Source organism: Hemiscyllium ocellatum, chromosome 14 (assembly GCF_020745735.1).
Source record: "Hemiscyllium ocellatum isolate sHemOce1 chromosome 14, sHemOce1.pat.X.cur, whole genome shotgun sequence".
Lineage (NCBI taxonomy): Eukaryota > Metazoa > Chordata > Chondrichthyes > Orectolobiformes > Hemiscylliidae > Hemiscyllium > Hemiscyllium ocellatum.
The window spans coordinates 62,070,926-62,094,829 of record NC_083414.1 but is presented as its reverse complement, the minus strand read 5'-3'; the positions used below and the strand labels follow the sequence as shown (position 1 = coordinate 62,094,829).

At 44.4% G+C, this 23,904-nt stretch overlaps 1 protein-coding gene across 3 annotated transcripts in view; it reads right to left on the bottom strand.

Annotated features, from left to right (window-relative positions):
- Positions 1–23,904, bottom strand: part of sumf1 (sulfatase modifying factor 1) — a 163,707-nt gene that overhangs the window by 44,935 nt on the left and 94,868 nt on the right. For all 3 annotated transcript variants that reach the window (XM_060835733.1, XM_060835734.1, XM_060835735.1), the window contains one exon: positions 22,743–22,856. In XM_060835733.1, the coding sequence (XP_060691716.1) occupies positions 22,743–22,856 (114 nt within the window). The remainder of the gene's footprint in view (positions 1–22,742; positions 22,857–23,904) is intronic.

Genomic DNA, 23,904 nt, shown 5'->3' with positions numbered 1-23,904 from the left:
TGTGTTGCTGGAAAAGCGCAGCAGGTCAGGCAGCATCCAAGGAGACGGAGAATTGACGTTTCGGGCATGAGCCCTTCTTCAGGAATGAGGAAAGTGTGCCAAGCAGGCTAAGATAAAAGGTAGGGAGGAGGGACTTGGGGGAGGGGTGTTGGAAATGCAATAGGTTGAAGGAGGTTAAGGTGAGGGTGATAGGCCAGAGTGGGGGTGTGGGTGGAGAGGTCAGGAAGAAGATTGCAAGTTAGGAAGGTGGTGCTGAGTTCGAGGGTTGGGACTGAGACCAGGTGGGGGGAGGGGAAATGAGGAAACTGGAGAAGTCTGAGTTCATTCCTTGTGGTTGGAGGGTTCCTAGGCGGAAGATGAGGTGCTCTTCCTCCAGCCGTCGTGTTGCTATGGTCTGGCGATGGAGGAGTCCAAGGACCTGCAGGTATGCTCTTTACTTTTCCTCTGTTGACAACCGCTGAAGCCAAACGCCATCTCGAGGACACTTCTTCCTACCAGCCCCTCGACCACAACCCCACTCCCCATCACCAAACCATCATCTCCCAGACCATACAGAACCTCATCACCTCAGGAGATCTCCCACCCACAGCTTCCAACCTCATAGTCCGGGAACCCTGCACTGCCCAGTTCCAGCTCCTTCCCAAGATCCACAACCTGACCACCCTGGCCGAACCATTGGCTCAGCATGCTCCTGCCCCACTGAACCCATCTCTACCTACCTCGACATGGTCCTATCCCCCCTAGTCCAGGACCTCCCCACATACGTTCGAGGCACCACCCACCCCTTCCACCTCCTTCAAGACTTCTGTTTCCCCGGCTCCCAATGCCTCATCTTCACCATGGATAACCAATCCCTCTCTACCTCCATCTATCAGGACCAGGGCCTCCAAGCCCTCCGTTTCTTCCTCTCCCTATGTCCCCAACAGTACCCTTCCACCGACACTCTCATTCATTTGGCCAAACTGGTCCTCACCCTTAACAATTTCTCCTTCGAATCCTCCCACTTCCTCCAGATCAAAGGGGTAGCCATGGGCACACGTATGGGCTCCAGCTATGCCTGTCTCTTTGTTGGCTACATAGTACAGTCGATCTTCTATAATTACACTGGCACCACTCCCCACCTCTTCCTCCGCTACATTGATGACTGCATTGGTGCCACATCATGCTCCCGCGAGGAGGTTGAGCAATTCATCAACTTCACCAACACATTCCACCCTGACCTTAAATTTACCTGGACCATCTCTGACACCTCCCTCCCCTTTCTGGACCTCTCCATCTCCAGTAATGACGACCGACTTGACACTGACATTTTTTACAAACCCACCGACTCCCACACCTACCTGGATTATACCTCTTCTCACCCTACCATCCGTATTCCCAATTCCTCCGCCTCCGCCACATCTGCTCCCAGGAGGACCAGTTCCACACAGAACACACCAGATGGCCTCCTTGTTTAGAGACCGCAATTTCCCATCCCACGTGGTTAAAGATGCCCTCCAACGCATCTCGTCCACATCCCGCACCTCCGCCCTCAGACTCCACCCCTCCAACTGTAACAAGGACAGAATGCCCCTGGTGCTCACCTTGCACCCTACCAACCTTTGCATAAACCAAATCATCTGCCAACATTTCCACCACCTCCAAAAAAAACCACACCACCAGGGATATATTTCCCTCCCCACCCCTTTCCGCCTTCCACAAACACCGTTCCCTCCGTGACTACCTGGTCAGGTCCATGCCCTCCTACAACCCACTCTCCCATCCTGGCACCTTCCCCTGCCACCGAAGGAACAGCAAAACCTGTGCCCACACCTCCTCCCTCACCTCCATCCAAGGCCCTAAAGGAGCCTTCCACATCCATCAAAGTTTTACCTGCACATCCATTAATATCATTTATTGCATCCGTTGCTCTCGATGCGGTCTCCTCTACACTGGGGAGACTGGATGCCTCCTAGCAGAGCGTTTTAGGGAACATCTCCGGGACACCCGCACCAATCAACCACACCGCCCTGTGGCCCAACATTTCAACTCCCCCTCCCACTCTGCCAAGGACATGGAGGTCCTGGGCCTCCTTCACCGCCGCTCCCTCATCACCAGACGCCTGGAGGAAGAACACCTCATCTTCCGCCTTGCAACACTTCAACCCCATGGGCATCAAAGTGGACTTCAACAGTTTCCTCATTTCCCCTTTCCCCACCTCACCCTAGTTCCAAATGTCCAGCTCAGCACTATCCCCATGACTTGTCCTACCTGCCTATCTTCTTTTCCACCTATCCACTCCAACCTCCTCCCTGACCTATCACCTTCATTCCCCTCCCCCACTCACCCATTGTACTCTATGCTACTTTCTCCCCACCCCCACCCTCCTCTAGCTTATCTCTCCACGCTTCAGGCTCTCTGCCTTTATTCCTGATGAAGGGCTTTTGCCTGAAACGTTGATTTTGCTGCTTCTCGGATGCTGCCTGAACTGCTGTGCTCTTCCAGCACCACTAATCCAAACTCTGGTTTCCAGCATCTGCAGTCGTTGTTTTTACCTTGCTAACAGAGTTTGACACAAAGAATTCTCTGTGCTTTGCCCAGGTGGTGATAATGAACAAAAGATGCTTTAAAACATTAGAACAGGGGCTCTTATGGCGTGGTGATAGTCTCTATACCTCCAAGCCAGCTGACCTCTAAGTCTGACCTGCTCCAGAGTTGTATCTACACTTCTAAACAGGGTGCAGGAACAAACGGATGTAGTGTTATAAGTGCACATACAGTTGAAAGTGCCAAGGCAGGTTGAGAAAGTGCTTGAAAAAGCTTATGCGATCCTGAGCTTTATAAATAAAGGCATAGAGTACCAAAGCAAGCAAGTTGTCGTGTGCTGAGCTTTATAAAATATTGGTTGGCCTCAATGAAGTGTTGTGTCCAATCCTGGGCACGAGGCTTGACGAAAGAGATGAAGGGACTCGAGAAAGAACAGAAAAGATTTACAAGAACAATTCCAGTTTCTCCAGTTACATGGAATAGACTGGCAAAGCTGTGAATGTTTTCCTTGCAGAATGGAAGGCTAAGAGGAGAGTTGATAGAGGTCTTAAAATTCATGAGAGGATTTGGGGAGAAACTGTTCCCATTGTGAATCAACGGACAGTGATTTAAAGTAAATCGACAAAAGAAGCAGAGGTGACATGAGGAAAGATTTCTTTTCAGTACATCGAGTGATTATGATCTGGAATGCAGTAGGTGGGTGGTGGTGGAAGGTTCAAACATGGTTTTCAAATGCAGTTTGAGTAATTATCTGATCAGCAAAAAGCTATGGGGAAAAGGCAGCATATTGACTTGTTTTTGCAGAGAGTCAATCTGGACACATTTGGTAAGCATACCAGCAAAATGGAGAATCATTTAAAGATGAAAGATTGCAGCATGCTGCTGTGCAGAGGGACTTGGGTGTCCTTATGCATGAATCATAAAAAGTTGATTTGTAGGTGCAGCAGGTAATTAAGAAGGCAAATGGAATATTGTCCTTCGTTGCAAGAGGGATGAAGTTAAAAAGATAGGGAGGATATGCTGCAGCTGTTTACGATGCTGTGAGGCCACACCTGGAGTACTGTGTACAGTTTTGGTCTCCTTACTTGAGAAAGGACGTACTGGCATTGGAGGAGGTGCAGAGGAGGTTCACTAGATTGATTCTGGAGTTGAGAGGGTTGACTTATGAGAAGAGACTGAGTAGACTGGGACTATGTTCTTTGGAATTTAGAAAAGTGCGGGGGTGGGGGGTCTTACTGAAACATAAATTAAGAAGGGCATAGATAAGTAACAAGCAGGGAGGTTGTTTCCACTGGCAGGTGAACCTAGAACTAGGGGGCATAGCCTCAACATAAGGGGGACCAGATTTAGGAACTTGTCAAAGGGGTTGTGAATCTGTGGAATTCCCTGCCCAGTGAAGCAGTTTAGGCTACCTCGTTGAATGTTTTAAAGCCAAAGATAGATAGATTTTTAACAGTAAAGGAATTAAGTACACGGTAAGAGGATGGGTAAGTGGAGCTGAGTCCATGGAAAGATCAGCCATGACCTTACTGAATGGCAGAGCAGGCTCGATGGGCCAGATGGCCTACTCCTGCTCCTGGCTCTGATGTTCTTATGACACAATGGGCAGAATGACCTTATATGCTGTAACTATTCTAGTATTTATCACACTGGCACTAATCTTTACTTAATCACACAAGAACAGTTATTGTATATCATTACATTCAGATTCATGGTAACATAAAAGGTACAAAACAACATCTGCCACATATGTAACTGAAAACGCAAATCTGAAATAGATCATTAGATGCAGTCAAAGTCACATCTACTGAAACAACCCAAGACAAGCTGGAATAAGTTAGTTCTTATCTCAGCTTAGGAAAGGGAACAATTGTAATTGCAGCTATCACCGGAATCTCCGTCTCACAGTGACATTAATTACAGTGAATCAGAAACTTTCCATTGATATTACTGCTCTGTCACTCATTGGCTGCAGAGAGGATTTGGGTATAACATTTGTTCAAGATCTAATACAAAGAACACAACAAAAGATATTAGCCACCCCCTCCTGATGGAAACGGAAGTTTTGCTGTCAGAAACACTAATGTTCCAATTAATGCAATATCTCCAGTTTTATCTTTAGTGAAGAAGCATTATTTCTTTCCCTCCATTTCATCCCTTTTTCACACATAGCAGAGAGACAAGGAGCCACCTCAGAATTCCTTTTACTGATGTTAACTGAAAGGCTGTAATTTGGCTTGTGACGTCAGTATTCATGTTAGCTCCACTTTAGAGCTGGTGACTGTAATTTTGTAAAAAGCCCTTTCTCTTCACCCTTTTATACCTTTACTCAAGTACTTAGAACCTTCTGCTGTTAAGACTGAACATGCGCAAATTGTGTTTTTTCCCTGGATTAAAGATTGTGTTGTACTGCAGTTGAAAATAGAGATCAGAAATCCTGACTAAATTGGGAGTAGATAGAAAGTGACTTGTTAGGAGGGTGGATGAAAACGAATATACTCTCAGGACATACACAAAGCACACACGAAAGGACAGACCTCATCTGCACCAGCTCTCTGATGATCTTGAAATAAATAATGATAGAACTGACAAATTCTCAATTTTTCTTAGGCTAAAAATGTTGACACAGGAAAGATGAGAAGACGTTATGCTGTTCCCCACATACAACAACGTTGGAGTGCAGGTTCATAGCTCCTTGAAAGTAGAGGCGCAGGTAGATAGGATAGTGAAGAAGGCATTTGGTATGCTTTCCTTTATTGGTCAGAGCACTGTGTATAGGAGTTGGGAGGTCATGTTGCACCTGTACAGGACATTGGTTGGGCCACTTTTGGAATATTGCACGCAATTCTGGTCTCCTTGCTATCGGGAGAATGTTGTAAAACTTGAAAAGGTTCAGAAAAGATTTTACAAGGATGTTGCCAGCGTTGAGGATTTGAGTAACAAGGAGAGGCTGAATAGGCTGGAGCTGTTTCCCTGAACCATTGGAGGCTGAGGGGTGACCTTATCAATGTTTATAAAATCATGAGGGGCATGGATAGGATAAACAGACAAAGTCTTTTCCCTGGCGTGAGGGAGTCCAGAACTAGAGGGCGTGTTTTTAGGGTGAGAGGGGAAAGATATAAAAGAGACCTAACAGAAAACTTTTTCGTGCAGAGGGTGGTACGTGTATGGAATGAGCTGCCAGAGCAAGTGGTGAAGGCTGATACAATTACAGCATTTTAAAGGCATCTGGATGGGTATATGAATAGGAAGGGTATAGATGGATATGGATCAAATGCTAACAGATGGGACTAGATTAGGTAGGATAACAGGTTAGCATGGACGAGTTAGACCGAAGGGTCTGTTTCCGTGCTGTACATCTCTATGACTCTATGCTCATGGAAACTGCAGCACAGAAGGAGGCAATATTTTCTTGGAAGTGTTGGCCATTGGAAAGAGCTATCCAATTATTACTGGATCCCTGGCTTTTTCCACAAAGTCAGTAAACTTCTCCTTTGCAACTGTTCATCAAATCTCCTTTGAAAGATTATGATTGCATCTGCTTTCAACACCCTCTTCCACAGTGAATTGCAGATCATGACGACTCGCTGATTAAAAAATAATTCTCTTTATCATGTGGCTATTAAATATCCCCTCCTCTGCCTAAAGAACTATACCCCTTGCTTCTCTCCATAAAACTCTGCTCTCTTCTCCTAGCATCATTCTAGCAGGTATCCACTTCATCTTCTCCAAGTCAATGTCATTGTTCCAAGAACAAGTGTTTCTAGATTATGATCTGGTGCCCTAGGTCCAATATATAACCTGGGTAGATTTAGAAACTGTACAAGAACAAGTGAAGACCGAAACGTGGTAGTAAAATAACAATAAAGCCCTGATGGAATGCAGGAATGGCAGCCAAAATTTAGTTTTTCCGAAAATGCTTCAGCTTGGAGGCATGTACTCTACCTGAAATTACAACATTGTTTCTGGTGTGAGCAACAGCTCACTGATAGCACTCCTGTCTGTGTTAGAAGACTGTACGCTTTATCATATTCAAATGAATTGTTCACTTAATATAACCCGAAAGATTCCATGCAATCATTCCAAGAGCTGGCAAGTGTATCCTATGTCCCGCCAAAGTCTACATCCCGAACAACAACCTAAATGATCATTTATCGCTTGTGCTGTTTGTAGTACCTCTTCGTGCTCAAAATTGCCTGCTGTGTCTCCTAAATTCCAACACTAATACGATTTCAAAAAGAGCCCAATTGATTGTGAAGCACCCTTATGGTGGTCATATATAAATGCAAAGAAGGTCATATATAAATGCAAAATCTTGCTTAGACCTAGAAACCTTTCTCCATCAGGTGAGTAACTCACCTCATGAATCCCCAAAACCTGTCTACCATCGATAAGGCACAATCAGGAGTGTGACGGAATACTCCCCACTCGCTCCAACAACACTCAAGTCGTCCAGGGCGACCCACAAGCATCCACTCCCTCCACCACCAATGTTCAGGAGCAGCAGTGTGTATTAACTACAAGGTACACTGCAGAAATTCACCAAAACGATTCTCAGACAGCACCTTCTAAACCCATGACTAATTCTATCTGGAAGGACAAAGACAGCAGATACGTGGGAACACCACCAGCAAGTTACCCTTCAAGCCACTCACCATCCTGACTTGGAAATACATTATCGTCCCTTCACTGTCACTGAGTCAAATCCTGGAATTCCTTCCCTAACAATATTGTGTGTCAAGGATTTCAGTGATTCAAGAAGGCAGCAAGGGAAACTAGGGACAGGCAATCAGTGCTGACCAGCCACATCCAGCGAGCGAATTTAAAAAAAATACAGGGAGCTAATGAAACACATGCTCAATCTGTTCTCCATAGTTCACAGGAAGAGGTCATTAGTCTGCCAATGGGGGCTGTTATATGAGAGGTGCCATTCTACAACAAGCCTGACTGACCAGGAGACTCTCCCATTTTTACTATCTGCCAGACATATATTGGAAGGACTTGCAAGTTGATAATCAGCAGTTTGGCCACATTATGAATGTACTTTCTCTTGCACCAAAGTCCTGGAATGGGAATCAAACCTTCTGGTTCACAGATAGAAGGGATACAGTCCACTGTGCCACAAGATCTGCCCAAGTCCTTCAGCCTTGTTGAAAATAGGTAGGACATTACAGTTGCTAATGCCTGGCTAATCACATTGTTATGTTTGTGGATGTCTTTATTTAAACTTACTAAGAAACTGCTGGTGGCTATTAATTGCCTGAGCACATATACATCAGGAAAACCCATAACATTATGAGGCAGAATGACCTGTGTAACCAATTAATCAATAAACTCTATAAGGAAAAGGTGTCTTGACTCCTGTTTTAATAACAGGCTTGGTTCTGACATTGGTAGCAGAGATCAATTACATGAAGTTGAAGATTGATAATTAAGAATTATTTTTCAGATGAAACATTGCAGATGTGGATTAGAGAAGAATGGCCAAAGCCAAGTATAAAGGGTAAGGATATGTTTTGTCACTGATGTTGTGTGAAGCTAAATATAATTAATGAGTTATGAGTAAAGTTATGTCCTTACCAACAAGACACTTTACAGCATGGTCAGACTTTTGATAAATTTAGATAGTTATTCCATGGAATAATTTATAATGGAATTTCACAGATCATTTTCAAGATGGAAAAATTTCACTTTGGAAATACTGAACTTACTGCTCATCTTTAACTTGTTGGACTGCATTACGTGTTAACAGGAGTTATAGTTTTACAAAATACATCTTTATAATAGATGACTGAAGTCTTAAAAGAAGTTCTGGGACAGCATTCATTCCCAGCTGCCTCAATGGGTTAAACAGGAAATGCGTAACACTTAGAATGGCAGCAATGCAAGATGCCCCAGATATGGGCCAATAGTGTCTACATCAAAGGAGCATTGTGCGATGTCAGAGATACATATGGCAATTGTAATAGATAATAGGAACTGAAGAACCATAAAAAAAATGAACTCCAGGAGTTAAAAGCATGGTGTAATGAATTGTCCTGAACAGGTTTTGTGAAACCACACAGGTTTGGAAGGAGAAGATAATGACACTGATAAGACAGAGGCAATTGTACCAGTTAGAATAACTTTCATCCTAGTAATGAATGTTTTATTTACAGTCATAGAGTCACAGAGATATACAGCATGGAAACAGACCCTTTGGTCCAACCCGTCCATGCTGACCAGATATCCTAACTTAATGTAGTCCCATTTGCCAGCATTTGGCCTATATCCCTCTAAACCCTTCCTATTCACATACCCATCCATATGCCTTTTAAATGCTGTAATTGTACTAGCCCCCACCACTTCCTCTGGCAGCTCATTCCATACACACACCACCTTTGCGTGAAAACGTTGCCCCTTAGGTCTCTTTATATCTTTCCCCTCTCGCCTGAAACCTATGCCCTCTAGTTTTCTAGACTCCCCCATCCCAGGGAAAATACCTTGTCTGTTTATCCAATCCATACCCCTCATGATTTTATAAACCTCTATAAGGTCACCTCTCAGCCTCATTCAATTGTATGGTTTGTGGATACATGTCCACCAGTGTGTAGGGCGGACTGGATACATTGTTAGATTGACTCTACGTCTTTAAACAAACAACCAAAGGTTCGGGAGCTCGAGAATTCCATTTACTTCAAGTTTGAGATGACCAAAATGCTTGAATCACTTAGAAGAAAAGTTGGCAATTGCCTGCAATATGACTGGGATTAACCACTTTATCAGCACCAATATACTGTCAAGTAAAGTAACCCTGTTATTAATTATTGCAGACAGCTTATAAACAAGGCTCAAATGAACTTTGATATGGAACATGACAAGGTAATTGTTTCAGGGAAATCAGTAGGCTTGAAATTTACACAATCTGTACATTACTGAGTTCCATTGATAAGAAACCAAAAGAACTTTGGATACTGCAAATCAGAAACGAAAGCAGAAACTGCTGGAAAATTTCAGCAAGTCTGGCAGCATCTGTGGAGAGAAACAATAGTTAATGTTTCGGGTCCAGTGATCCTTTTTCAGATCTGATGTTTGAAGAATGTTAATTCTGACCATTCTCCACAGATGCTGCCAGACCTGCAGAGATTTTCCAGCAAATTCTGTTTTTCTTCCATTAGATTAGATTCCCTAAATATGGAAACAGGCCCTTCGGCCCAACAAGTTCACAGCAACCCTCCAAAGAATACCTCACCCAGTCCCATTCCCCAACTCTATATTTTTCATGACAAATGCACCTAACACTATGGCACCTAACAATTTAACATGGCCAATTCACCCAACCTTCACATCTTTGGATTGAGAGGGGAAACCGGAACCTGGAGGAATCCCACACAGACATGGGGAGAATGTGCAAACTCCACACAGTTGCCCGAGGCTGGAATTGAACTCAGGTCCCTAGTGCTGTGAGGCAGCAGTGCTAACTACTGAGCCACCTTGCCACCTATGAATAAGACCTAACTTCTCCAGTAACATATTAAGCAGGTGTTATTGGCATCAAAATATAGAAAGGAAAAAAAAAGCCAATTATTCAAACAACTATAATGGTGATTTGGCAAATTAAAATATGCAGGAGTAAATGGCAGACAGAAGATATCAGTAATAAATATTAAATATGTAAAAATTACATGCAGACATCATCATGGCCTATAGAGAGTCTACTATTAGTGAGAAAATTTTAATAAAGTTGCAGCATTTAACTTGAAGGTTAGGGATAAAGAACAAAAATAACAATTTGCACTTTGTAGATGTGGCAACTAGATTTAGTTGTATTGGTGATGATGAAAAGAATAATAGTGGATAAGGTAACAGAGAAATGGATACGGGTTAGATTGGAGCCTCTGCATAAATTCCTAACTGACAACAATATCTTTTCTGATGATATGTGTAAAAATACGAACACTGTGGCAATGAAAGTGGCAGTGGTAAAGTGGTTTGTGGAAAAAAAATCATATGGGTGCCTTATAAAATTCCAGTGGACCAACCAATTTGTAAATTAACAACTGTCTGGTTAGGACAGTACATGCAAAGAACTTAATGCAATTGGTTGGAGGAATGCAGTCCATTTCAATTGGTTTTTCAAACATTTCTGAAGTAATGAGTGATCATTCCCCTGGCTTTGGAAGGGATTATATCGTTTTGTGAGCACTTAAAGGCCCTCCATGTGGGCAGGGAGGCATTCGTTAAGGCTGTGATTTCAGAGTAAATTTGGCGTGCCTTACAGCATCCTACAAGTTAATCAGAAATACGTTTTAATCCAGGGACATGGTGTGTTACAAAGGAAAGGGGCAAAAAGAATGGTCAGGCTATAGGTAGTGATTGAAAAACAGTAATTTTACAGCACAGTAGCCAAATTGTTAAGATACATTCCTTAAGATTAATTCACAATGATTATACACTTTGAGAACGTGAACAATTCATAGAAAGTGATGAGGAATTGTGCACATCACATCCACATGTTGTACAATTATAAGGACCTGGTCATGGCAGATGATGTACCGACTGGATGCTGACAAACCAATATAGAGTCGCAGAACAAGGCTATTTGTCACAGAGGTCAACAACTGAACAAAGCCAAAGTATGCCATAAGGGCCCAATGAATGGAAGAATGACACCATTACAGGGTGAAGGGAAAAGTGACCAATAAATGGAAATGTTAGCTAAACGTGCAAGATGAGGGACAGGAGTTAAGATTCAAGGATTGGCAAAATTAGGTAAAGATGCAGGAGGCCAGAAAATGCAATATGAAGAGTGAAAGTGGACCTGGAAGTGAACATGGCTTCAGGAACAAAGCTATAAATTGGTGGAGGGAATTCTGGTCATGGGAGGGAGAAGGTCTTGTTGTAGTAGTCCAGAATGAGATGGGAGGGCAAGAAGGTGTCTTGGTATGACATGAACAAGCACTACGGAACAGGCCAGGAATAAGAACCATGACAATCAAGATGTTTTCTTGGCTAGAAACAAGTAGGAAGATAAATTGATGAAGGACATTATACAAAAAATTTGGTGAATACGTGAAGGTAGAAGACAGCGGACAGCCAGAGTCATCATACAAATAGATATGCACAGAATAGGGGCTCACTGTTGGAACATATTTGTCGAAGGCGTTCAACAAGGTTCCCCACGGGAGACTGATTAGCAAGGTTAGATCTCATGGAATACAGGGGAGAACTAGCCATTTGGATACAGAACTGGCTCAAAGGTGGTGGAGGGTTGTTTTTCAGACTGGAGGCCTGTAACCAGTGGAGTGCCACAAGGATTGGTGCTGGGTCCTCTACTTTTTGTCATTTTCATAAATGATTTGGATGCGAGCATAAGAGGTACAGTTAGTAAGGTTGCAGATGACACCAAAATTGGAAGTGTAGTGGACAGCGAAGAGGGTTACCTCGGATTACAATAGGATCTAGACCAGATGGGCCAATAGCCTGAGAAGTGGCAGATGGAGTTTAATTCAGATAAATGTGAAGTGCTGCATTTTGGGAAAGCAAATCTTAGCAGGACTTATACATTTAATGGTAAGGTCCTAGGGAGTGTTGCTGAACAAAGAGATCTTGGAGTGCAGGCTCATAACTCCTTGAAAGTGGAGTCGCAGGTAGATAGGATAGTGAAGGCGGTGTTTGGTATGCTTTCCTTTATTGGCCAGAGTATTGAGTACAGGAGTTGGGAGGTCATGTTGCGGCTGTACAGGACATTGGTTAGGCCACTGTTGGAATATTGCGTGCAATTCTGGTCTCCTTCCTATCGGAAAGATATTGTGAAACTTGAAAGGGTTCAGAAAAGATTTACAAGGATATTGTCAGGGTTGGAGGATCTGAGCTACAGGGAGAGGCTGAACAGGCTGGGGCTGTTTTCCCTGGAGCATCGGAGGCTAAGGGGTGACCTTATAGAGGTTTACAAAATTATGAGGGGCATGGATAGGATAAATAGGCAAAGTCTTTTCCCTGGGTTCGGGGAGTCCAGAACTAGAGGGCATAGATTTAGGGTGAGAGGGGAAAGATATAAAAGAGACCTAAGGGGCAACTTTTTCACGCAGAGGGGGTACATGTATGGAATGAGCTGCCAGAGGATGTGGTGGAGGCTAGTACAATTGCAACATTTAAGAGACATTTGGATGGGTAAATGAATAGGAAGGGTTTGGAGGGATATGGGCTGTGCGCTGGCAGGTGGGACTAGATTGGGTTGGGATATCTGGTCGGCATGGATGGGTTGGACCGAAGGGTCTGTTTCCATGCTGTACATCTCTATGACTCTATGACTCAGGGCTTTGAAGGAAAAACCCAATGATCAAGGTGTTTGACTGGTTCCTCCTGCTTCAGGAAAGATCTTCTGAGCTGTTTTAGCAAAATACTCCTGGGAATGGAAGTTAATCAACATAAATGATGCATTTTGCAAGAAGAAATGTTTCAAAATTAAGTATTTTTGAAATTGTTTAAAGAACCAGCTGATATAGAAGTAAAGCTATGGAACAAATGTGTTTTAGGGTTGAATGATGCAACAAGGGTTTGAAATTTCTTAGTTAGGTCCTGCTAGGTCTTGTTTGTATTTAGCTTAAACTGGACCCAGAAATGTTCTACAGAAGATACTTGTTGGTACCTTTATGATGCATCTTGTTGAATTAATTCTACAAAATTTGAGCCGTGTGTGCTAAAAACAATTTAAAAAGTTATTACGTTTGGAAGCCAGTCTTTAGATAGTATTAAACATTTTCACAGAAATTAAGCAGAATAAATCAGGAGTGGCCTTGGATCAACAATGTCACTGTTAATTGGTCAGTTGCATCCCAGTAAATAGGGCTAGATCCTTACAGAAAGAGGATGCTGCATCTAACGTGGAAACAAAACAGATAAGTTTAATCGGTCAGTTGAACTGGTTGTGCACTTAGATTAAACAAGGGGTGGCACGGTGGCACAGTGGTTAGCACTGCTGCCTCACAGCGCCAGAGACCCGGGTTCAATTCCCGCCTCAGGCGACAACTGTGTGGAGTTTGCACGTTCTCCCCGTGTCTGCGTTTCCTCCGGGTGCTCCGGTTTCCTCCCACAGTCACAAAGATGTGCAGGTCAGGTAAATTGGCCGTGCTAAATTGTCGTAGTGTTAGGTAAGGGGTAAAATGTAAGGGTGTAGGTGACTTGTCGGGCTAAATGGCCTGTTTCCACAGTGTAGGAATTCTATGAAATTGTAAACAAATTCAGTGCTATACATTTACTTTTTAGGATAGAATTACAAAAGTGAATTCTGGTTAGAGTAATGCAAAGAAATGCAAATTCGGATTAGAAAACGTGTATTTCAGAAGGTAGACTCAGCATTCAGATAAACATGTGGATTTTTCCATCAGTTTTGACTTTCTCCACAACGGCAGGTCATAATTCCATGACTTTAAGTTCTAATTAGTTGACCTGCATAAGATTGATATCCTTTGATAGTGACAGAAAGGTAGCTAAAATTTTAGGCCAGCTGCCAAATTTAGAGCAACCTAATCCTGGATGCTGTAAGGACTGCAAAGAGCTCATCAGCCGCTGAGGTATTCAGAGCTGGATTTATCTGTCAGTGCTCCAAATAGGTAATCCTAAAACTAGGTCAAATTCTCCAGCTGGAGTTAAACCCGTTAGTGTTGTGTTTTTCAGAAAAAAAGCTGTAAGACCTTTATAATCTTTGAAATGTCACCCCTCCACCATTCAACCAAATAACTGATAACACACTAAAAGGTTCCAGGTTTCATTCCAACTGTATTCACAGGTGATCAAAGCCAGGGAGCAGGGTATGGATTGAACACCTTCATCTTCAACAGCATTTGGCTCAAAAGGGAACACTTATCAATGTTGACTGCTGCAAGGTGTACTTATACAATGTTGAGTGGGCTTGAGAGAATGTCATACCTCAAGTTGTCAGAAAGCCTACAGAAACAAGCAGTGTATGACCACTCACAGTCATAGAGAAACAGACCCTTTGATCCAACCAGATATCCTAAATTAATCTAGTCCTATTTACCAGTATTTGGTCCATATCCCTCCAAACCCGACCTATTTATGTACCTATCCAGATGCGTTTTAAATGTTGTAATTGTACTAGCCTCCACCACTTCCTTTGGCAGCTCGTTCCATACACCCACCACCCTCTGCATGGAAAGGTTTCCCCTAAGGTCCCTTTTAAATCTTTCCCCACTCACCTTAAACCAATGCCCTCTAGTTTTGGACTCCCTATGGGCGGTATGGTGGCACAGTGGTTAGCACTGCTGCCTCACAGTGCCAGAGACCCAGGTTCAATTCCTGACTCAGGCGACTGACTGTGTGGAGTTTGCACATTCTCCCCGTGTCTGCGTGGGTTTCCTCCGGGTGCTCCGGTTTCCTCCCACAGTCCAAAGATGTGCGGGTCAGGTGAATTGACCATGCTAAATTGCCCGTAGTGTTAGGTAAAGGGGTAAATGTAGGGGTATGGGTGGGTTGCGCTTCGGCGGGTGGGTGTGGACTTGTTGGGCCGAAGGGCCTGTTTCCACACTGTAAGTAAGCTAATCTAATCTATCTGAGTAAAAGTACCTTGCCCTATCCATGCTCCCCCATTATTTTATAAACCTCTGTGGGTCACCCCTGAGCCTCTCTTCTAGGGAAAACAGCGCCAGCCTATTCAGCCTCTCCGTACAACTCAAACGCTCCAAACCTGGCAACATCATTGTTAAACTTGAAAGGGTTCGGAAAAGATTTACAAAGTGAATGGAACATACTTGGGAAAGCTGCTGTGTGAGATCTATACTCCCAAAAACATTGTCGATCTGCAAATGTGAGCTTGGGAAAAGGAGAGAAGTGATTAATAGGGATGCTTCATTCACTGCAGGACAACTGTTTAAGCTATAAATGGCAGAACCAGTTTAATAAGACAAAAGTAATTGAAAATAAATAGGTTGTACTGTTGTACACTTTCTTAAAGAAAATTTATTAATTCAGCTAGAAGTGCTTGAACTGCATTGGTATTCTTAACAATATGCATGTGGGGTTTCACTGGATCCACTCAATCTCACTGAGCTGGGGTTTATAAGATATCGTGCCTATTGTCTTTAAAGCTGAAACAGGAACAAGGACACCAAGCATTTGTTCCAAAATATGCACCCACTCTCAAAGAAGAGCCTGAAATATTAAAAAAATTTCATTGCAGGGCATCTATTCAACGCTTTCTTTAGATGTATGAGACAGGCCTTGTATATCACAAGTATTACCTCACATTGAATTCCATTTTAAATCAAAAGTGAAGTCAGGTAAATGCTGAAATATGAAAACAGAAAACAGAACAACCGAGAAAGACTCAGGTCAGGCAGGAATCATCTGATATTTCACTCAGGAAGAAGGGCAAATCGGCCACTCAGACAAATCGCTGATAAAGCTCAATGAAGACTCTGAAATAGTGTCTCGGACAAACACCAGTTTTATGTCTTGTGCAACATCTCAAACCATTTAGTTTTTCTAAGAGTTATGCCTGGGGTGGTAACAAACTGATTGGTTATTCTGACTAACCAAGAATCTGATAGTCATTGTATCATTTGGAGGTAGGACAGGTCATGAGTGCGGTGCTGAGCTGGAAGTTTGAAACTGGGATAAGGTGGGGGAGGGGAAATGAGGAAAATGGTGAAATCCACATTGATGCCATGAAATTGAAGGGTCCCAAGGTGGAAGGTGAGGAGTTCTTCCTCCGTGCGTTGGGTGGTAAGAAAGTGGATGGCATGGTAGCTCAGTGGTTAGCACCGCTGCCTCACAGCATACCAGGAAGCTGGGTTCAATTCCTGCCTCGGGTGACGGTCTGTGTGGAGGTTGCACATTCTCCCTGTGTCTGCGTGGGTTTTCTCCGGGCGCTCCGGAGATGTGCAGGCCAGGTGAATTGCCCATAGTGTGAGGCACATTAGCCAGAGGTAAATATAAGGTGGGGGAATGGGTCTGGGTGGGTTGCTCTTAGGAGGATCGGTGTGGACTTGTTGGGCCGAAGGGCCTGTTTCCATACTGTCGGGTATCTAATCTAATCTAATGGCCAAAAACAAATTGGTTTGATCTTGGCTTTTTTTTAACCCTCTGTTTCTGTGTAACATTCTGCTATGGTGCCACATTTGAACAAGAATCGATAATCTGAATTATATAGTTGTAAAGCCATCATAAAATAATGAAGAGAAATGGGCAAACATACAAGTAAACAAGGTCCTGACTTTTAGATGCTGCGACTCAGCCAAAATGATTACTAAATATTAGAATACATAACTACATCTCACTGTGAAGAACACAGAAGGAAGAAAAGCATTCTGAATCAACTATATTCAGGGGTGGACTGCACTCCCTGTGGAGCACTGACAAGCTGCTAAAAACCAACTGCATCTATCGTTCCTTATCTGTAATGCATTTTTGTTTCATTTTCTTCCCAACTCAAAATCTAGATAGTTTTCCCCAATCCCAAAGAAATTCTTGTTCCTAAACAATCCGGAACATGAGAAAGGTTGCACAATCATTATTTATTTCAGCGTGACGCCATTAGTCACTTCAAATTTGGTTTCGGAGACATGGTCTCTCCAGGCTACCTGAGGCCTCATGTCATACTCTGGAATGCAAAGGAAATGTCCATTGTTCATTGCAAACAAATCGGAATACTGTGTCACAGTGCCAAGGGTCCCGGGTTCAATTTGACCCTTGGGCAACAGTCTGTATTGAGTCTGCACATTGTCTGCGTGGGTTTCCTCTGGGTGCTCCCATTTCTTCCCACAGTCCAAAAATGTGCAGGTTAGGTAGATTGACCATCTTAATTGCATTAGTATCCAGAGACGTGTAAGTTGGGTGCATTAGCCATGGGAAATATAGGGTCGAGGGGTGGGATGCTCTTGTTGTTGTGGACTCAATGGCCTGAATGGCCTGCTTCCACAATCTAGTGATTCTATAATCAGAAGTTTAATTTAGACAAATGCGAGGTAGTGCATTTTGGGAAAGCAAGTCTGAGCAGGCCGTATACACTTAATAGTAAGGTCCTAGGGAGTGTTGCTGAACAAAGAGACCTTGGAGTGCAGGTTCTCATAGCTCCTTGAAAGTGGAGTCGCAGGTAGATAGGATAGTGAAGACGACGTTTGGTATGCTTTTCTTTATTGGTCAGAGTATTGAGTACAGGAGTTGGGAGGTCATGTTGCAACTGTACAGGACATTGGTTAGGCCACTGTTGGAATATTATGTGCAATTTTGGTCTCCATCCTATCGGAAGGATGTTGTGAAACTTGAAAGGGTTCAGAAAAGATTCACAAGGATATTACCAGGGTTGGAGGGTTTGAGCTATAGGGAGCAGCCGAATAGGCTGGGGCTGTTTTCCCTGGAGCATCAGAAGCTGAGGGGCGACCTTATTGAGGTTTATAAAATTATAAGGGGCATGGATAGGGTAAGTAGACAAGGTATTTTCTGTGGGGCGGGGGGAGTCCAGAACTAGACAGCATAAGTTTAGGGTGAGAGGAGAAAGATATAAAAGACTTAAGAGACAACTTTGCACACAGAGGATAGTGCTTGTGTGAAATGAGCTGCCAGAGGAAGTGATGGAGGCTAGTACAATTGCAGGAGAAAGTGAGGATTGCAGATGCCGGAGATCAGAGCTGAAAATGTGTTGCTGGAAAAACGCAGCAGGCCAGGCAGCATCCAAGTAGCAGGAGAATCGACGTTTCGGGCATGAGCCCTTCTTCAGGAATGAGGAAAGTGTACCAAGCAGGCTAAGATAAAAGGTAGGGAGGAGGGACTTTGGGGAGGGGCGTTGGAAATGCGATAGGTGGAAGGAGGTTAAGGTGAGGGTGATAGGCTGGAGTGGGTGGGGGCGGAGAGGTCAGGAAGAAGATTGCAGGTTAGGAAGGTGGTGCTGAGTTCGAGGGTTGGGACTGAGACAAGGTGGGGGGAGGGGAAATGAGAAAACTGGAAAAATCTAAGTTTATCCCTTGTGGTTGGAGGGTTCTTAGGTGGAAGATGAGGCGCTCTTCCTCCAGCTGTCGTGTTGCTATGGTCTGGTGATGGAGGAGTCCAAGGACATGCATGTCCTTGGTGGAGTGGGAGGGGGAGTTGAAGTGTTGAGCCACGGGGTGGTTGGGCTGGTTGGTCCGGGTGTTCCAGAGGTGTTCTCTGAAACGTTCCGCAAGTAGGCGGCCTGTCTCCCCATTGTAGAGGAGGCCACATCGGGTGCAGCGGATGCAGTAAATGATGTGTATGGAAGTGCAGGTGAATTTGTGGCGGATATGGAAGGATCCCTTGGGGCCTTGGAGGGAAGTAAGGGGGGAGGTGTCGGCGTAAGTTTTGCATTTCTTGCGGTTGCAGGGGAAGGTGCCGTGAGTGGAGGTTGGGCTGGTGGGGGGTGTGGACCTGACGAGGGAGTCACGGAGGAAGTGGTGTTTTCGGAACGCTGATAGGGGAGGGGAGGGAAATATATCCCTGGTGGTGGGGTTCATTTGGAGGTGGCGGAAATGACAACGGATGATAAGAAGTACGTGGAGGTTGGTGGGGTGGTAGGTGAGAACCAGTGGGGTTCTGTCCTGGTGGCGATTGGAGGGGTGGGGCTCAAGGGCGGAGGAGCGGGAAGTGGAGGAGATGCGGTGGAGAGCATCGTCGATCACGTCTGGGGGGAAATTGCGGTCTTTGAAGAAGGAGGCCATCTGGATTGTTCAGTATTGGAACTGGTCCTCCTGTGAGCAGATGTGGCGGAGTGTAGCTGCGGAAGATGGACTGTTCCACATATCCGACGCAGAGGCAGGCATAGCTGGGGCCCATGCGGGTGCCTATGGCTACTTCTTTGGTTTGGAGGAAATGGGAGGATTGGAAAGAGAAGTTGTTCAGAGTGAGGGCCAGTTCAGTCAGTCGAAGGGTACTGGTTGGGTATGGAAGGAAAGGAAGAAATGGAGGGCTTTGAGTCCTTCGTGATGGAGGATGGAGGTGTACAGGGACTGGATATCCATGGTGAAGATAAGGCGTTGGGGACTGGGGAAGCGAAAATCATGGAGGAGGTGGAGGGCGTGGGTGGTGTCCCGAACATAGGTGGGGAGTTCTTGGACTAAGGGGGACAGGATCATGTCAAGGTACGCAGTGATGAGTTCGGTGGGGCAGGAGCAGGCTGAGACAATGGGTCGGCCAGGTCAGTCAGTTTTGTGGATTTTGGGCAGGAGGTAGAAACAGATGGTGCGGGATTGTGGGACTATGAGGTTGGAGGCGGTGGATGGGAGATCCCCTGAGGTGATGAGGTTATGGATGGTCTGGGACATGATGGTTTGGTGGTGGGAGGTGGGGTCATGGTCAAAGGGACAGTAGGAGGAGGTGTCCGCGAGCTGGCGTTTAGCCTCAGCCGTGTAAAGGTCGGTGCGCCAAACTACTTCCGCGCCTCCTTGTCTGAAGGTTTGATAGTGAGGTTGGGATTGGAGCAGAGGGAGTGGAGGGCTGCACGTTCCAAGGGTGAGAGGTTGGAGTGGGTGAGATGGGTGGAGAGACTGAGGTGATTAATGTCGTGGCGGCAGTTGGCTATGAAGAGATCGAGGGCAGGTAAGAGGCCAGCACGGGGTGTCCAGGTGGATGGGTTGTGTTGGAGGCGGGAGAAGAGATCGTCAGAGGGTGGGAAAGAATCCTGGTTGAAGAAGTAGGTGTGGAGGCGAAGGCGGTGGAAGAATTGTTCGATGTCTCGCCGTGTGTTGAACTCGTTAATCCGAGAGCGTAGGGGAATGAAGGTGAGGCCTCTGCTGAGGACTGATCTTTCATCCTCAGAGAGGGGGAGGTCTGGAGGGATGGTGAAAACACAGAAGGGCTGCGAGCTAGGAACTGGTGTGGGGCTGGAGCTGGGAGTGGGGGCGGGGTTAGACGTGGTGGAGGGAATTGGGACGGGGTTGGGTTTGGCGTGCAAATGGAGATCAGCGTGGGGGCGTGGTGACGGAAATCGGCGTGGGGGCGGAGACGAATGCAGCATGGTCGTTGTGCAGGTGAGTGACGCCACTGGGGCCGGAAGTGGCTGTGGTGACGGCAGAAACGGTGTTGTTCCCGATAGCCGTGCAATTGCACCATTTAAAAGGCATCTGAATGGGCATATGAATAGGAATGGTTTGGAGGGATATGGGCTGGGTGCTGGAAGGTGGGACAAGATTGGGTTGGGATATTTGGTTGGCATGGACAAACTGGACTGAAGGGTTTGTTTCAGTGCTGTACATTCTATGACTCTATCTTACATAGGTGATCAGGAATTCCACTTTGCAAATTGCAAAGAACAGCGTGGTGAGGCATCGCCCACCCCCTTGGTATTTTTCAATGCTGAGAGTATATAAAATGCATGAACAATATCCACCTGGTCCCAGCAGACAGCAACTGTGGAGCTGGTTACATCACACATTGTTGTGCAAATATAACACATTGGATAGATTTGCAAAGGAATTGTTTGAGGCTTTATGTGTCTGATGAGATTATTCAACCTGCACTGCCACAGTCTGAAATGTTTCTTCATAAAGCTTTCAAATAGATAACACTGCCTCATTCACTTGTAAATAAAACTGCCACTGCATTAAAGTAGTGACTAACTAAACTAATGCCACTTATTCCAAACGCCTTCTCAAATTTGTGTTCCAGAAATGCTTTAAACTGTGCTTTTATATCACCCACGCTACCACAGATTTGTTCCTGTTAGGTTCTCCTCGATATAACAATGCATTAGACAAAAGAGTCTCAAATAAAATCAAAATGCAATCAAATTATTGCTGTGGTTTTCATTTCTAAGTAAGGCCAAATCCGCTAAGCATGTATTTCAATGTTTTGACGCAACATAAAAGAAAATCTGTCTTCATGACTCAGTGATAAGTGTGGTATAGAACCTGTAGTACAATGAGAATGCGTATGTTAATGACATGATAATGTGCAGGATGCAGCAACACTGACATCAGTAGTCACATGCTAATGAGATTCTTAAAAGAGATTGCAATAACCTGTACGAAGCTGCAGGGCAGAGATCAGCATTGTCTGCAATAATGTGTGAATGAAATCTTGCTGAAATTCTAAGAGCTGCACTCACTCTTAGATAAGGCAGAGATCAAGATGCAGCAGACTAGGATGGGAGACATTAGATTCTCAGGAATCAGTCTTTCAGCTGCGTAGGACAAAACCCAGCGTCCCAAACCTCATGACAACCTAACACATGAGGACCGATCAAGTAAGAGTTATGTCAGTGAAAACATCAAAGAACAAACAAGCTAAGCAAACTAAAGGGGTGGCAAGGTGGCTTATGGTTAGCACTGGTGCCTCTCAGCGCCAGGGACCCGGGTTTGATTCCATCCCCATGCGATTGTGGAGTTTGCTTGTTCTCCCAAGTGTCTGTGTGGATTTCCTCTCACAGTCCAAAGATGTGTAGGTTAGATGGATTGGCCCATACTAACTTATCCGTAGTGTACAGGGATGTGTAGGCTAAGTGGAATAGTCATGGGAAAAGCAAGAATGGGATGACCTTCGAAGGGTTGATGTGGACTTGAAGGGCTGAATGGTTTGCTTCCACACTGCTGGGATTCTATGTTTATTTGCTTCACACGGTCCATATTGAGTTGGACAATTCCATTTGCACTAAGAGGGGCACAATGATTGTTCTTGGTGCCCTGGATTCTTGACTGACCTCTACTGGAAGGTAATGCAGCAAAACCCAATCAGGCTAATTAAAGTCTCAATTTTGGTTTCCAAGCCATAAACCATAGGCAGGCGAGTTACATCATTCGGCCACAAAATCATAGCCTCCTCTAAAAAAAACAGCAAACAACCTTTTTGTACAGTTTCAATAAACCAATGGAAAGACATTGGTTTCAAATTAAGGAAAGTTTAAAAAAAAGGCGCACCCGCAAATCTTCAATGCTAGCAGCATCAGATACTTATTTACAAATCACATCCCATCAAGGCCGATCACAAGTTGTATATCCCCACAATTGTTAGTTGTGGTCACGTCCAGACTCCAATTTCTCCAGTGTCTACAGCACTGAGAGGGAATGCCAACCATTCACCACACAGATTGAAAAGTTGTGAGCTCAGTTTCTGTTCCGATGGCCAATGGTCAGAAAACAACAGGAGATAGGCGACAATTTTGTGACATGTAGCCACTTAACAGCAGCATAAGCTCAGAGAACCAGCCGTGTGACGCACATAAGGCATGGGCCATCCCTTCACAGTCACAGCCGAGTGACTGAGATACTTACAGGATTGTCTAGGTCATCAGTTGTGTGGTGTATATCCCACCAATCAGACGTCCATTCCCAGGCGTTCCCAACCATATTGAAGAGACCGTAACCATTGGAAGGAAAGGTCGTGACCTGTGAAATTTGGAGGCGAGGGGGAACATATGGTTAAATGTAGTTGGAGGCCTCAGCAACAATATGGCATGTTCTCCTCTAATACTAATTCAGTGCAACACAAAACATCTCAAAGCCCTACGCAAATATTTATCAGAATACATTAACACTGCTGAACTAAAAATAAGTATAAATAAACATGACATTTCAATGTATCAGGAGCCACAGTGCAGCTCCAACACCTCACATTTATTCCTCTCATTGTCAAAAACACATCAAGTCTTCAATTAACAAAACCCCTAAATATTTCCATAAATATAAATGAAAAGTGAATAAATGTTAAATATGGCAATATGACAAAATCCTGAATAGCTGACCTACTTCTGCATTTTCTTCTCAGCCCTGACCAAAGCCACACACTGATTCAGCTGATGCTCTGTAGACAAACTTGCTTCATAAACTTGGAATGACCATCCTCCTCTGTGAGGAAATGCCTTATTTCCACACTGTCCTTTTTAAACAGCAAAAAAGAACTGAGCTTGAATAATTTTCTTCACAGAAGTTCAGAGCTTGGAGTGGAGGCTTCTTTTTTGGACTGGAGGCCCGTGAATAGCTGTGTTCCATGGGGATCGGTGCTAGGTCCTCTTTTGTCTGTCATTTACATAAATGATTTAGATGAGAATATAGAAGGCATGGTAAGTAAGTTTGCAATGATACAAAATTGGTGGATAGTGAAGAAGGTTATCTAAGATTACAAAGAGATCTTAATCGATTGGCTCAATGGGCTGAGGAGTGACAAATGCAGTTTAAATTGGATAAATGTGAGGTACTGCATTTTGGTAAAACAAAAAAGGGCAGAACTTATACAATTAAAAGTAGGGCTCTGAGTAGTGTCACGTATGGACAGGGTGGTTAAGAAGGCCTTCATTGCTCAGATCTTTGAGAATAGGAGTTGGGAGGTCATGTTGACCTTGTACAGGACGTTGGTGAGGCCTGTTCTAGAATACTTTGTCCAGTTCTAGTCACCCTATTACAGGAAGGATATTACTAAGCTGGAGAGGATTCAGAA